At 57.3% G+C, this 12,624-nt stretch overlaps 1 protein-coding gene across 1 annotated transcript in view; it reads left to right on the top strand.

The window, feature by feature from the left end:
* Positions 1-12,624, top strand: part of RYR1 (ryanodine receptor 1 (skeletal)) — a 97,012-nt gene that overhangs the window by 38,212 nt on the left and 46,176 nt on the right. Inside the window, exons 35-55 of the mRNA XM_012730493.1 lie at positions 197-308; positions 1,651-1,797; positions 2,519-2,792; positions 3,480-3,594; positions 3,672-3,804; positions 4,161-4,255; positions 4,526-4,661; positions 4,902-5,088; positions 5,163-5,271; positions 5,627-5,747; positions 5,821-5,990; positions 7,113-7,333; positions 7,423-7,513; positions 8,401-8,541; positions 8,936-9,099; positions 9,208-9,286; positions 9,498-9,587; positions 11,239-11,379; positions 11,716-11,790; positions 11,894-11,969; positions 12,279-12,402. Of these exons, the coding sequence (XP_012585947.1) occupies positions 197-308; positions 1,651-1,797; positions 2,519-2,792; positions 3,480-3,594; positions 3,672-3,804; positions 4,161-4,255; positions 4,526-4,661; positions 4,902-5,088; positions 5,163-5,271; positions 5,627-5,747; positions 5,821-5,990; positions 7,113-7,333; positions 7,423-7,513; positions 8,401-8,541; positions 8,936-9,099; positions 9,208-9,286; positions 9,498-9,587; positions 11,239-11,379; positions 11,716-11,790; positions 11,894-11,969; positions 12,279-12,402 (2,801 nt within the window). The remainder of the gene's footprint in view (positions 1-196; positions 309-1,650; positions 1,798-2,518; positions 2,793-3,479; positions 3,595-3,671; positions 3,805-4,160; positions 4,256-4,525; positions 4,662-4,901; positions 5,089-5,162; positions 5,272-5,626; positions 5,748-5,820; positions 5,991-7,112; positions 7,334-7,422; positions 7,514-8,400; positions 8,542-8,935; positions 9,100-9,207; positions 9,287-9,497; positions 9,588-11,238; positions 11,380-11,715; positions 11,791-11,893; positions 11,970-12,278; positions 12,403-12,624) is intronic.

Genomic DNA, 12,624 nt, shown 5'->3' on the forward strand with positions numbered 1-12,624 from the left:
CCTCTGGCCCTATTGATAGCCCTGCGTCTTACTCTCCCACCTCTGATACCCAGCCTGACCTCGGAGTCATCCCTGGGTGACCTTTAGCGCCCCCCCCCACCCTCCTGCCCCCAGATATGCTTCACTAACTCACATTTTGACAGGGACTCACAGCAGGTGCTTCCTGCCCTCACTGGAAACTTTGACCTTCCCCTAGATCAACATGCTGTTGCACTTCAAAGATGGTGCTAATGAGGAAGATTGTCCCCTCCCTGAGGACATCAGAGAGGAACTGCTGACATTTCATCAAGACCTGCTGGCACATTGTGGTAAGAAGAGGGGCGCAGAGCACTCCCCCCCACCCTCGCCCACACTCCCTGGACACCTCCCCTGAAGTTCCCCTAAGATGTCCTGATGGTAAACAGCTACAGTATTGGTGCTGTGTGACTGTTGGCTGGCTGGCTGGTTGCTGCTATGTCACCATCAGTTGGTTGAAGGAAGGAAGGAAGGAAAGAATATGTCAGTGAATAGAAGGATGGTGAGTGGAAGGGTAGGTTTATATGGACATTTGGGTGGGTGTATGTGTAGGTGAAAGCTACAGGCAGGTTCGATGGATGAATGACAGGGTGAAGTGGCGGGGAGGCGGCTGGCTGGCGCAGGTCGGCGCATGCCTGCTGCTGTTTCTCATCAGAGTCAGCTGATCATTCACTGAGGTGCCCACATACGTGCGGAGTTGTGCTTCTCTAGCTGGCTTTCCAGATTGTGCCACACACGTTGAGTGGGCTGTATCTAGCTGTGAAGCTCTCATCCTACTGGGAGTTTGCTGGATTTCTCGGATGTGTAGATTAATATTTTCCATTAAATTTGAAAAAATAGATCATTATTTCTCCAAATATTTTTTTCAGCCCCTTTCTCATCCCTCCTCCCAGGCTTCCCATTGTGCCTATACTGGTACACTTGATGGCTTCTGAGCGCTGTTGCTTTTTCTTCATTCTTTCATTCTCTTCAGATTGGACAGTCTCTATGTCTTACCTTCAGGCTCACTGTATCTTTCTCCTACCAGCTCAAATAGGGTCTTGTGCCTCTCAGGTGTTTTACTGTTGCTGGTTTTCAGAGCTCAGGCGCTAATGTTTTTAAAGTCCCATTATTGTATTTTACAACTCTAACTTTGTTTTTGTTTTTTAAAATATTTATTTATGCATATAAGAACTAGGTTACAGGCTAGAGGTGTGGAGGGTTGAGAGGATCACCAGAGACAGAGTGGGGAGCTGAACAGGCAGGTCGACTGAAGGGAGGGCTGAGGGGAGCAGTGGGTGAGGCAGAAGAGGTCTGCTGCACCATGTGGGTCATCTCCCTGGCCGGGAATTGAACTCGTGCAGCGGGGACTGCAGATAGCTTCATAGTGCTGCGCTTTAACCCCTTGCACCACCAGGGAGGGCCCTCCTTTAATTCTTAGAACATATTTACAATAACCAGTTGAGAAGACAAAAGAACAGATGTAGAAGCACATCGAAGAACAGATGTAGAAGCACCAACATAGACATCAATAGAAAGCCCCACGTATGCCTGTGTGAATGAGGAACAGAGGAATGAAGGTGTAAATGATCAAGAAACTCAATAAGCAAAGCCCTTTGAAACGAAAGCCTCCCTCTGCTTCCTGGCCACCCCCAGGAATTCAGCTGAAGGGAGAAGAGGAGGAACCAGAGGAAGAGGCCACGCTGGGCAGCCGCCTGATGAGCCTGCTGGAGAAAGTGCGGCTGGTAAAGAAGAAAGAAGAGAAGCCCGAGGAGGAGCCTCCCGCTGAGGAGAGCAAACCCAGTGAGCACAGTGGCCCCTGGCAGGGGCAGGCTGGGTGGGCAGCGCTGTGCTCGGAGCCTCAGGGCCCAAGACAGTTCCCGAGAAGCAGCAAGCTGGGCTCAAACTCAAGCCGCAGCGGCGAGGGTGCTGAGACTTAACCCCTAGGCCACCAGGGAGGCCCATGTCTTGGTGTGTGTGTGGAGGACAGTGTGGCTGAGCAGACTGAGCAAAGGGGAGAGGGCAGGAGACAGGCCAGAAGACGCAGGCCCACTGGGGAAGGGCAGGGTTAACGTGTCATGAATCGACACCGTCGTCCAGTGCCAGCGCATGGAATGTCTTCTAGCCCTGAGACACAGGAGGCCTCGCTCTGTTCTTCCAGAAACACAGGGAAGGGAATGGCCTGGGAGGAAAGGAGACAGAGAGTGGATGTTGGAAATAAGGCAGGCGAGCCGCAGGGAGATCAACAGGGAACTAAAACCCAGAGTTATTTTGATGTCATTGTCATGTTTTTAAAGATCTATTTATTTATTCAGAACTGGGTACAGGCCAGAGGTGCAGGGGTGGTGAGAGGCTTCACCAGAACAGGCCGACTGATGAAGTCCACTGCTGAGGGGAGCAGCGCTGGCAGGTGCAGGGTGGGGTGCAGTCAGTCACCGAGCAGCCCCTGGAAAAGAGAGGCCCCGTCTGCATCATGGGGCTCCAGGCCCTGGCCCTACTTTTGAGCCGTGTGTCCCCTTCTCAGAGTCGCTGCAGGAGTTGGTGTCCCACACGGTGGTGCGCTGGGCCCAGGAGGACTTTGTGCAGAGCCCAGAGCTGGTCCGGGCCATGTTCAGCCTCCTGCACCGCCAGTACGACGGGCTCGGGGAGCTGCTGCGCGCCCTGCCGCGGGCATACACCATCTCGCCGTCCTCCATGGAGGACACCATGAGCCTGCTCGAGTGCCTGGGCCAGATCCGGTCGCTGCTCATCGTGCAGATGGGCCCCCAGGAGGAGAACCTCATGATCCAGAGCATTGGGTGAGGTCCCGCCGCTGAGCCCCGCCACCCCCTTCCAGGCCTCAGCGTTCCTGGGGGGAGAGAAGGGGAGCACCCCCAGTTCCCATTCTCTGAATCCAGTCATGGCTCCTTCCCCCACTTCTGCGCCATCCCCAGGTGATACACTCCTGCCAGCAGCGAGCCCCTCTCCCGGGGTGACGTCCCTTGCCCTCACCTCTCCTCCACCCCCACGCCACAGCTCATACTCACTGGTGACCCTTGGCACGAGGTTTCCCCTCTGAGCTTCAGCATCCTCGCCTCCAAGCTGGGGCAGGGCTACATCCGCCTCACAGGCCCCACACGGCTGCAGTGAGCTCATGCACGGGGCCGTGGCGGGATTAGTGCTGTCACGGGTAGCAAGCGTGCCTCGTTCACTCAGCAGTGAGCACCTCCTGTGGGCCAGGCCCCAAAGCCTTCTGCCCTAGGGGATCCTCCTAGGATCCGTGCCTCCATTTCCTTACCTGCAGGACAGGGATAATTATAGCTCCTGCTTCCCAGGTTTGGGTGAGGTCAGATCTGTACGGGGGGGCAGTGGTGGCCACAGAGTAAGAACTCAGAGTTGACTGTCATCAGTGGTGGGCTCGGCTCCCCCAAGGGTCTGGGGTCTCCCTGGACTCGGCTGTGACCCGGCCCCTGGGGACCCGACGTCCTGCACCTGTCTGTCCTCAGAAACATCATGAACAACAAAGTCTTCTATCAGCATCCCAACCTGATGCGGGCTCTGGGCATGCATGAGACTGTCATGGAGGTGATGGTCAATGTCCTCGGGGGTGGTGAGTCGAAGGTAAGTGGCCAGCGTGGGCCTGGGGGCTCAGGGGAGGGGGCCACAGAGGGCAGACACTGACGGCTCGCCCACCCCAGGAGATTCGCTTCCCCAAGATGGTGACAAGCTGTTGCCGCTTTCTCTGCTACTTCTGCCGCATTAGCCGGCAGAACCAGCGCTCCATGTTTGACCACCTGAGCTACCTGCTGGAGAACAGTGGCATCGGCCTGGGTAAGAAGCCCTGAGCCCAGAGCCTGCCCCTAGAGTCGACTTCTGTGCTGGCTGGCTCACTCATTCAGCCAACACTCAGCACACCCTGAGTGCAGCCTTGCGACAGGCAGGCCTGGAAAGACCTACACAGCCCAGGGCCCTGCCGCCGGCACTCACAGTAGAGTGTGGAGGTAGAGCCACTCAGCCATCGGTAGCCCAGGGTGGGCAGACTTGGGACTGGGAAGCACAGGCCAGGGAAGGCCCTTAAGCTAGGCTGGCAAAGGGAAGGGCGTCTTGAAGGAGGTGAGACAAGCAGGGGTGAGTGAGGCGGGTGGGCTGCACCTCTGAAGGGCGTCCTCACCGCCTCTCCCCTGCAGGCATGCAGGGCTCCACGCCCCTGGACGTGGCCGCCGCCTCCGTCATTGACAACAACGAGCTGGCCTTGGCGTTACAGGAGCAGGACCTGGAGAAGGTGTGGAGGGAGGAGGCCTGGCTGTTCCCTGGCCCTTGGGGCACTTGCTGATGGAGCCATTCTGAGTGGGCAGTGTGGATGGTCTGGAATGGGGCAAAAACAGGGTTGGGGGAGCAGGGGCCCACGGGGGAGCAGGGACCCATGGGTATGACGGTCGAGGTGGGAGATGAGAGTGGACAATGAATAGGGATTCAGGGGTGACTTGGACTGTGAAACTCTGGGGATGGCCAGGTGGGTCTGGCCTCTGGCTGAGTCTACTTCTGCCCCCAGGTGGTGTCATACCTGGCAGGCTGTGGCCTCCAAAGCTGCCCCATGCTCCTGGCCAAAGGGTACCCGGACATTGGCTGGAACCCCTGTGGCGGCGAACACTACCTGGATTTCCTGCGCTTCGCTGTCTTTGTCAACGGTGAGGAGGAGGTGGTGGCCGCAGGTGGGAGGGTGGGGGTCACCCTGCAAAACCCTCCTTGGGGAGTAGCCCACATCCTGAGCTTCAGACCTGCACCGGGTTCCCCCATGCGGGTGTGGGGCAGGGTCTGGAGGTGATGGGGCCAGCCATTAACCCTCGAGGTGCTGGGCCCCGGGCTGACCCCAAGGAGGGCCCTGGGCGTTGGCTCACGCGGCCTCCTGACGCCGCCTGTGTGACCAGGTGAGAGTGTGGAGGAGAACGCCAACGTGGTGGTCCGGCTGCTCATCCGCAAGCCCGAGTGCTTTGGGCCCGCCCTGCGGGGCGAGGGCGGCTCCGGGCTGCTGGCAGCCATTGAAGAGGCCATCCGCATCTCCGAGGACCCGGCCCGGGATGGCCCTGGCGTCCGCAGGGACCGGCGGCGTGAGCAGTGAGTCTCCCTCAGCCCCAGTGGCGCCACTGTCCTCCCCACCCTGCCCCCAACACCACCGCTTGTCCCTGCAGCTTCGGCGAGGAGCCCCCGGAGGAGAACCGTGTGCACCTGGGACACGCCATCATGTCCTTCTACGCCGCCCTGATCGACCTGCTGGGACGCTGTGCCCCAGAGATGCATGTGAGGCCCGGAGCCCGGTGCAGAGGGCAGGCAGTGCCAACCTCGAGCCTCAGTTGCAGCACTCAGCACCTCTGATAGAGCATTCCCCATGTGGGCGGTTCTGGAGCAGGCAGTGCTGGGACTCACCATGACCCAGATAGCCCAGGCCCCGCTCTCATGGAGCTCACAGCCCAGTGGGGAGCTTTCGGGGGTGGTCAGGGCTTCAGTGGAGAAGCACAGAGGGGTCAGGGCTGGGAATGCTACCATTAGCTCCACCAGAAGTGGGGCTCTGCCTGCTGTTGTCTGGAGGGGTTGGAAAGGAGACATGACCAAACTGGGGGAGGTGTGCCTGACGACATCTGCACCCCTCCCCCAGCTAATCCAAGCTGGCAAGGGTGAGGCGCTGCGGATCCGCGCCATCCTGCGCTCCCTCGTGCCCCTGGATGACCTCGTGGGCATCATCAGCCTCCCACTACAGATCCCCACCCTGGGCAAAGGTGCGGAGAGTGAGGCTCAGGGAGGGGCCTGTGTCCCAAGGGCATCCCTGATCCCTGCCCTCCTTGCCCACAGATGGGGCCCTGGTACAGCCAAAGATGTCGGCATCCTTTGTGCCGGACCACAAGGCATCCATGGTGCTCTTCCTGGACCGCGTGTACGGCATCGAGAATCAGGACTTCTTGCTGCACGTGCTGGATGTGGGGTTCCTGCCCGACATGCGGGCAGCTGCCTCCTTGGACACGGTGAGCAGCCTGCCCAGCCTGCCGCCCTGCCTGCCTGCAGGCACCGCGAGCCGGCACGTCTGTGTGTGCCCAAAAGCACACGTGTGTTCCTCCTCCCACCTCCACCGGCAAGATGGAAAACAGACGAGAAAAACAGTTCTGGGAGGGGGGGTGGAACTCGCCAGCATCTCAGGTTGGCGTCACCACGGAGACCCCGAGAGCCCTGCACGATAGTAACAGGCCAGGGTCAGGGGGTGCTGACCACAGACCCCTGGTTCAGCCATGTGGGAGTGGCTTCCCCGAGCAGTTGCAGTGAGGTAGTGCACCGGAGGCTGGAGAGGGTGGGGAAAGCTGGGCCCGGCATGGGAGACAGTGAATGTGGCTGATTTTCACACAGTTGGTGGCAGAGGAGGAGGCAGAAGGGCGGTGTGCTGGAGGGGGAAGCTGCAGCTGGGAGTGTCAGCGGGGGAAGGGAGCCTGAGACTTGAATCCATAACTGCAGTTTGTCAGAAGTGCAGGAGCAGAGGAGCAAGTTGACTGGCACCACCAGGAAGCAGCCAGCCAAAGCCCAGGTGCAGGCAGTCCCGCCAGACAGCTGACCCCGTTTCTCCAGCCACTAAGTAGTAGGAAAGGTGGGGAGGAGGGAGGAATAGGGACATCTGCAGAAGGAAAGCCCTGCGACCTGTCAGCCAAATAGAGTATGCTGCGCCCTGATCCAGACAGCCCCACTAAAAGCAAGGCGGCGTGTGAGACAGGTGGACAAAGCTGATGCTGGACCATTCAGTGTCCATTCGGGCAGGGGAGACAACAGCAGCGCCGGGTGTGGCCAGTGGATTTGCCTGAGTGGAGATGACATATTTAAGCATCCATGGGCCACATGAAGTAAGGCTGGGGGTGGGATGTGCATGAAAATATTCCCCAAACAGAGACTTAGGGAGGAAGGCTGGACGGCTGCAGGACAGTGTGTGGGTGAAAGGGTGTCCCAGTTGCCTCTTGCACTTTGGAGAGGGCGTGCAACTGCACAGCCTCCAGTCATCAAGGCGCAGTCCGAGGAGCAGGTTTGGGGAAAGACCAGAAGCCGGGATCGTTTACTCAGAATTGTGTGGTCAAAAGGGAGTCTGACGTCCCCACCCTGCACCCCAGGCCACTTTTAGCACCACGGAGATGGCGCTGGCGCTGAACCGCTACCTGTGCCTGGCGGTGCTGCCGCTCATCACCAAGTGCGCGCCGCTCTTCGCGGGCACGGAGCACCGCGCCATCATGGTGGACTCCATGCTGCACACGGTGTACCGCCTGTCCCGCGGCCGCTCGCTCACCAAGGCGCAGCGCGACGTCATCGAGGACTGTCTCATGGCGCTCTGCAGGTGGGCGGGAGCCCCCGAGTGGGGGGGGGCGGGCCTAGGGCAGGCGGGCCTCCAGGTGAGCGGCCTCTCCCCGGTGTCTGTGCCCCCAGGTACATCCGCCCGTCCATGCTGCAGCACTTGCTGCGCCGGCTGGTGTTCGACGTGCCCATCCTGAACGAGTTCGCCAAGATGCCACTCAAGGTGAGTCAGACCCTCTGCGGGGTGCTCGGACTAGGGGGTCGTTATCACAGGGGTCTCCCATTTACCCTGCCAAAGTGAGTCCTGCATCCCCATAGCAACCGCTTTAGCATTCTAATTTGCATACTAGGATTCCGGGGAGTTCACTCTGCGTCACTGCTGCCGCTAATACTCTCTTATTAGTGTTTCATTTGCCTAAAAGTATGCCAGCCCTCGCCTAAATTATCATATATTTGCATGGGGCACACCACTTTCTCAATTACTGCTTATCCTTATGCCCAGACCACCAGTCGTCCCCTATTCAAATGAGAGCCTTTATTTGAATAAACACTGCCGCAGCTACTCTGAATATTTGCACACTGTCTTCCCTGTTATTTTTTAATTTGTGTGTTAATTTGCATATGGAATACCCCCAGCTCAGATAGTTTGACTAGACTGCTTTGCATAATACACCTAAATCAGCCTAATTTGCATCTCGGATGTAGAGGTCCGCTTCCTAATTACCATACATTTGCATGGGGTGTTGCCTGTGTTTCTGTTTGGCGTGGTAACTCCCATAAACGAAAATCACTCCACCCATATGTCCATTTCCACACCAACCTGCCCGTGAATTAACATTAGCATGCTTATTTGTGTAAAGCAACACCAGACAAACCCAGCTCTGGATTAAAGCCCATCCTGACTCTAAATTAGGATATTAAATTTACATAATGAACAGCCACAGACTGCTCCCCAATAGAATGCTGGCCTCCTTATTAGCATGTCATTTGCATAACCCACACCTGTCATTAAAAAGTACTGGAACCCCTGGGCATCCCTGGATTGTCATTTGCCTGCCACCTGCTGTGTCCCCCCCTTCATTTGTGTGTCCCTCTCTGGCTCCCACCCAGCTCCTCACCAACCATTACGAGCGCTGTTGGAAATATTACTGCCTCCCCACCGGTTGGGCTAGCTTCGGGGTCACCTCGGAGGAGGAGCTGCACCTCACTCGCAAGCTCTTCTGGGGCATTTTTGACTCCCTGGCACATAAGGTCTGGATCCCTGCCTGGGGGGCGGGAGAGGGAAAATCCACGAAAGGATCCTGTTTGGAGGGTTTGGGGACCAAAGTTGGGGAACCAGTCTGAAATCCCCAAACTTGAGGTTTCTAGAAGGACAGTTCTGCAGGTTTGAGTCCAGGAGAATCTGAGTTGGTCTCTGATGTGGATGTTCTAGAAGAAGTGATCAGTCTCACATTTGGGGCTCAGAGAGGGGCAATAATGGGGTTCCGATTGGTTCCGAGGCTTTGGTTTCTAGGAAAGGGACCGTACCTGTGTCTGGGGGATTGGCAAGGTGGGTTAGTGACTGGAGGGCTGAGTTCTCAGGTCCCAACACTGGGATTTGAAGGCTCGGCCACACCTGTAATGACCACGCCCCCCGGCCCCCCAGAAATATGACCCAGAGCTGTACCGCATGGCCATGCCCTGCTTGTGCGCCATCGCAGGGGCTCTGCCCCCCGATTATGTGGACGCTTCGTATTCATCCAAGGCGGAGAAAAAGGCCACGGTGGACGCAGAAGGCAACTTTGATCCTCGGCCTGTGGAGACCCTCAAGTGAGGCCTGGAGAGGGGTTGGAGCCTGCAGGCTGGGAGAGGGAAAAGGCCTCAGAGGTGGAAGGAGGGGCCAGCCCCAACCTCCACCACCACGGTCTCCCCTAACAGCGTGATCATCCCAGAGAAGCTTGACTCCTTCATCAACAAGTTCTCGGAGTATACGCATGAGAAGTGGGCCTTTGACAAGGTGGGCCTCGCGGCCTACCTGCTGGCCTTCCTCGGGACCCCAGTTCCCACCGGACCATGTCACCCCTGAGGCCCAGATTTCCCTGGAACATGCAGCCCTCTCTGCAGCCCTCTGCCCCTTGGTTCCCCTGTGTGTCCCCTGGCTGCTGTCCACCCGCAGCCTGCCCCACCCCCAGTGGCACTGCCCCCACCTGTGCCCTCTCCACCTGCAGATCCAGAACAGCTGGTCCTACGGGGAGAACATAGACGAGGAGCTGAAGACCCACCCCATGCTGAGGCCTTACAAGACCTTTTCAGAAAAGGTGACCAAGCTTTGGGGCCCAGTGTTGGGGGGTCCAACATGAAACCTCCAAATTTGGGGGGCTAAGGGGGGTGTGAGCCTCAGGGAAATAGAAGGAAGTTCTGATGGTGACTACATAGGCTGCATAGGTAGTGTCCAGCATCATACGTGGAATTTAGGGATTCTTTATTTATTTGCAACACTTTCTTTTAGGGGTTATAGGTTCAAGCCTCTACAAATGTATATTTTCACAACCTGCCCACTATCAAAGCCCCCAAAATCCTCCACTATGCTCCACTGGGCCCCTCCATTCTATCCTCTCACTCACCAACCCCCTCTGGCGCCTTGGTTTTGCAGTCAGATTTCTAGGGTTTGTTACTGGCTTGGTTTTGTCTGACCCTTTGTTTCTCTGTGTTCTACCTATACTGGTATTTGTCTTTCTCCTCTGACTTATTTATCTCAGCATCCTCCTCTTCAGTTCCATCCATGTACATGGAACTTCTTCCCCTGCCTCCTCCTCCTCAAGCCCTAAGGGACCTTCACAGAGGCTCAGTTCCATGTATAGTTCTGGAAGGGCCAACGGTGGTTTGACCATGACATGGGATTCTTATTTGTTCTCTTTAATAATGCCCAAGGCTGATGGGAAGCCCACGGGGATTATAACTGAGATGAAAAAGTTCAAAAAATGATGTAAAAATAAACTATTATATATAAAAAAAAAATAGCGCCCAAGGCAGGTAGGCCGATGGGAGACAGCCTCACCACGGTTTCATTTCCTTCATTTGGCAAGGTGGCTTTAATATAAACTTTAAAGGGTGAAATGAGAAAAACTCCAGGAAAGAATCAAATGGCCTGGAAGGGAATTCCTAATTCTGAACAGATGATCTGGGGGATCTCAAAAATAGGGCCAGAGGGCCCTCCCTGGTGGCGCAGCGGGTTAAAGCACAGCACTGAGAAGCTAAAGCCACTTCCGTATGAGCTCGATCCCCGCCTGCCCTGGAGGTGACCACATGGCGCGGCAGACCTCTCCTGACCTGCCCGCTGCTCCCCTCAACAGTGTACTTTGTCAGTCTGCCTGTTCTGCTCCCCACTCTGTCTCTGGTGAAGCCTCTCACCCTCCGCATCTCTGGCCTATACCCCAGTTGTATGTGAATAAATAAATCTTTAAAAGAAAAAAAAAATAGAGCCAGAGATTTCTAATGAAGAGGCAAGAAACGTAGAGGCAGCTGGGATGCCAAGTCCCCTCCATTCTGTTTGCGGCGATCGAGTGGCACAAGGGAGCCAGCTCTAGAGGAGCAAAGGCAAAAACAAATAAGGATGAGGCCGCCTCGCTGGCTGGATGTGTGGGTTAGGGTGCCTGTCCCTGTGCATGGCCTTCCCTTAAACTTGGGGCCCTCCTCTGGACCCCCACCTCCTAGTCCCTTCTGTCGGGAGTGAGAGGGGTTGGGTTTGATCCTTGGCTGTTCAGCTTCTCTGAGTAAAGTGAGACGATGAGAATTTATCTAGATACCTCAGTTACTGCAAGGTGAGAGCTGTGTGTGAACCCCAACTGGATCCTTCCTTTCCCTGTCCTGGGACACCAGAGGCCAGTGAGCCTGAGCCTGGACTGGGGTGCTCACCTGCGCCTCCCTGTCACTTTTCTCTGCCAACTGCCCGCCCTCCTGTCTACCCAGGACAAAGAAATATACCGCTGGCCCATCAAGGAGTCCTTGAAGGCCATGATTGCCTGGGAGTGGACCATAGAGAAGGCCAGGGAGGGTGAAGAGGAGAAGATGGAGAAGAAGAAAACACGGAAGATATCCCAGAGCACCCAGGTGGGGAAGGGGTAGGGGAGGGGGGGGTGAGGGAGGAGTGCTAGAATAAGGGGCGGGGCCAGGAGGGGTGGAGGTGGGGTCCAGGGGACTCCTGGCAAGGGATGAAGGTGGGGTCAGAAAACTGGGAGGGCCTGGAGCCCAGGCAGGAGAGGGCTGAGCCGTCTGGGAAGGAGGGGCGTGGACATGGGTCCTGCAAAGGGCAGAGAGGAGGGGTGGCTTAGAGATGGCCTAAGAGAGGACCCAGGGGAGGGGGCCAGGGCCAGATGGGAGTGTGTATTGGGTTGGCTCCTGGGAACTCCTCGACCGCCAGCCCCCAACTCTCCCTTGTCCTTCAAGACTTATGACCCCAGAGAAGGCTACAATCCCCAGCCCCCGGACCTCAGTGGGGTGACCCTTTCCCGGGAGTTGCAGGTGAGACCCCGATCCTTTATTTTGAGGCATGGTGTCTATGGGGGGGGAGGCATCCTCTGAATCTGGGCCTTAATACTTTGCCTATACACCCCTTCTCCCCCAGGCCATGGCTGAACAACTGGCAGAAAATTACCACAACACGTGGGGGCGCAAAAAGAAGCAGGAGCTGGAGGCCAAGGGTGAGGGTGCCTGCCCGCCCACACACACACCCCCATTCTCCACAGCCCCCCATTGGTTCCTGAGTCTTGAGGTTAGGACTGTGAGCCACTGAGCAGCAGCTTTCACGCTGGGGAGCCCTCCGTCTGTCGGCGACAGAAACAGCGTGAGGGAGGCAGTGAGGGAGCCATGGCCTTGGAAAGCAGGTCTGGGTTACTCTTATCACCCCTTCCTTCCTCTAACAGTGCACACTCTCAGCCGCAGGAGCCACTTAAGTGGGGTGACTTCGCCCCCCACCCCCGCCCCCTGATTTCTAGTTTTTGCCAACCCAGGTGGTGGGACCCATCCCCTGCTGGTTCCCTACGACACACTCACGGCCAAGGAGAAAGCACGAGATCGAGAGAAGGCCCAGGAGCTGCTGAAGTTCCTGCAGATGAACGGCTACGCGGTTACCAGGTGGCTGGCGGGAGCGGGCAGGGCGGAGGCCGCGAGCCGTCCAGAATGGAGGCCGGGGCAGGGCCTAACGTGGTGAGGCCTGGGCAAAGACGTGAGGTCAGGGGGGCTAAAGCGGTGGGGTCTAGAATGGAGGCGGGGCCAGAGGCTACAGTGTGGGTTCTGGAAAGGGGGTGGGGCAAGAGCAGGGCTCAAGGGGTTGGGCCCGGGAAAGGAGGTGTGGCG

The sequence above is a fragment of the Condylura cristata genome, unplaced genomic scaffold, assembly GCF_000260355.1.
Source record: "Condylura cristata isolate star-nosed mole 26May11 unplaced genomic scaffold, ConCri1.0 scaffold00028, whole genome shotgun sequence".
In the NCBI taxonomy this organism is placed as follows: domain Eukaryota; kingdom Metazoa; phylum Chordata; class Mammalia; order Eulipotyphla; family Talpidae; genus Condylura; species Condylura cristata.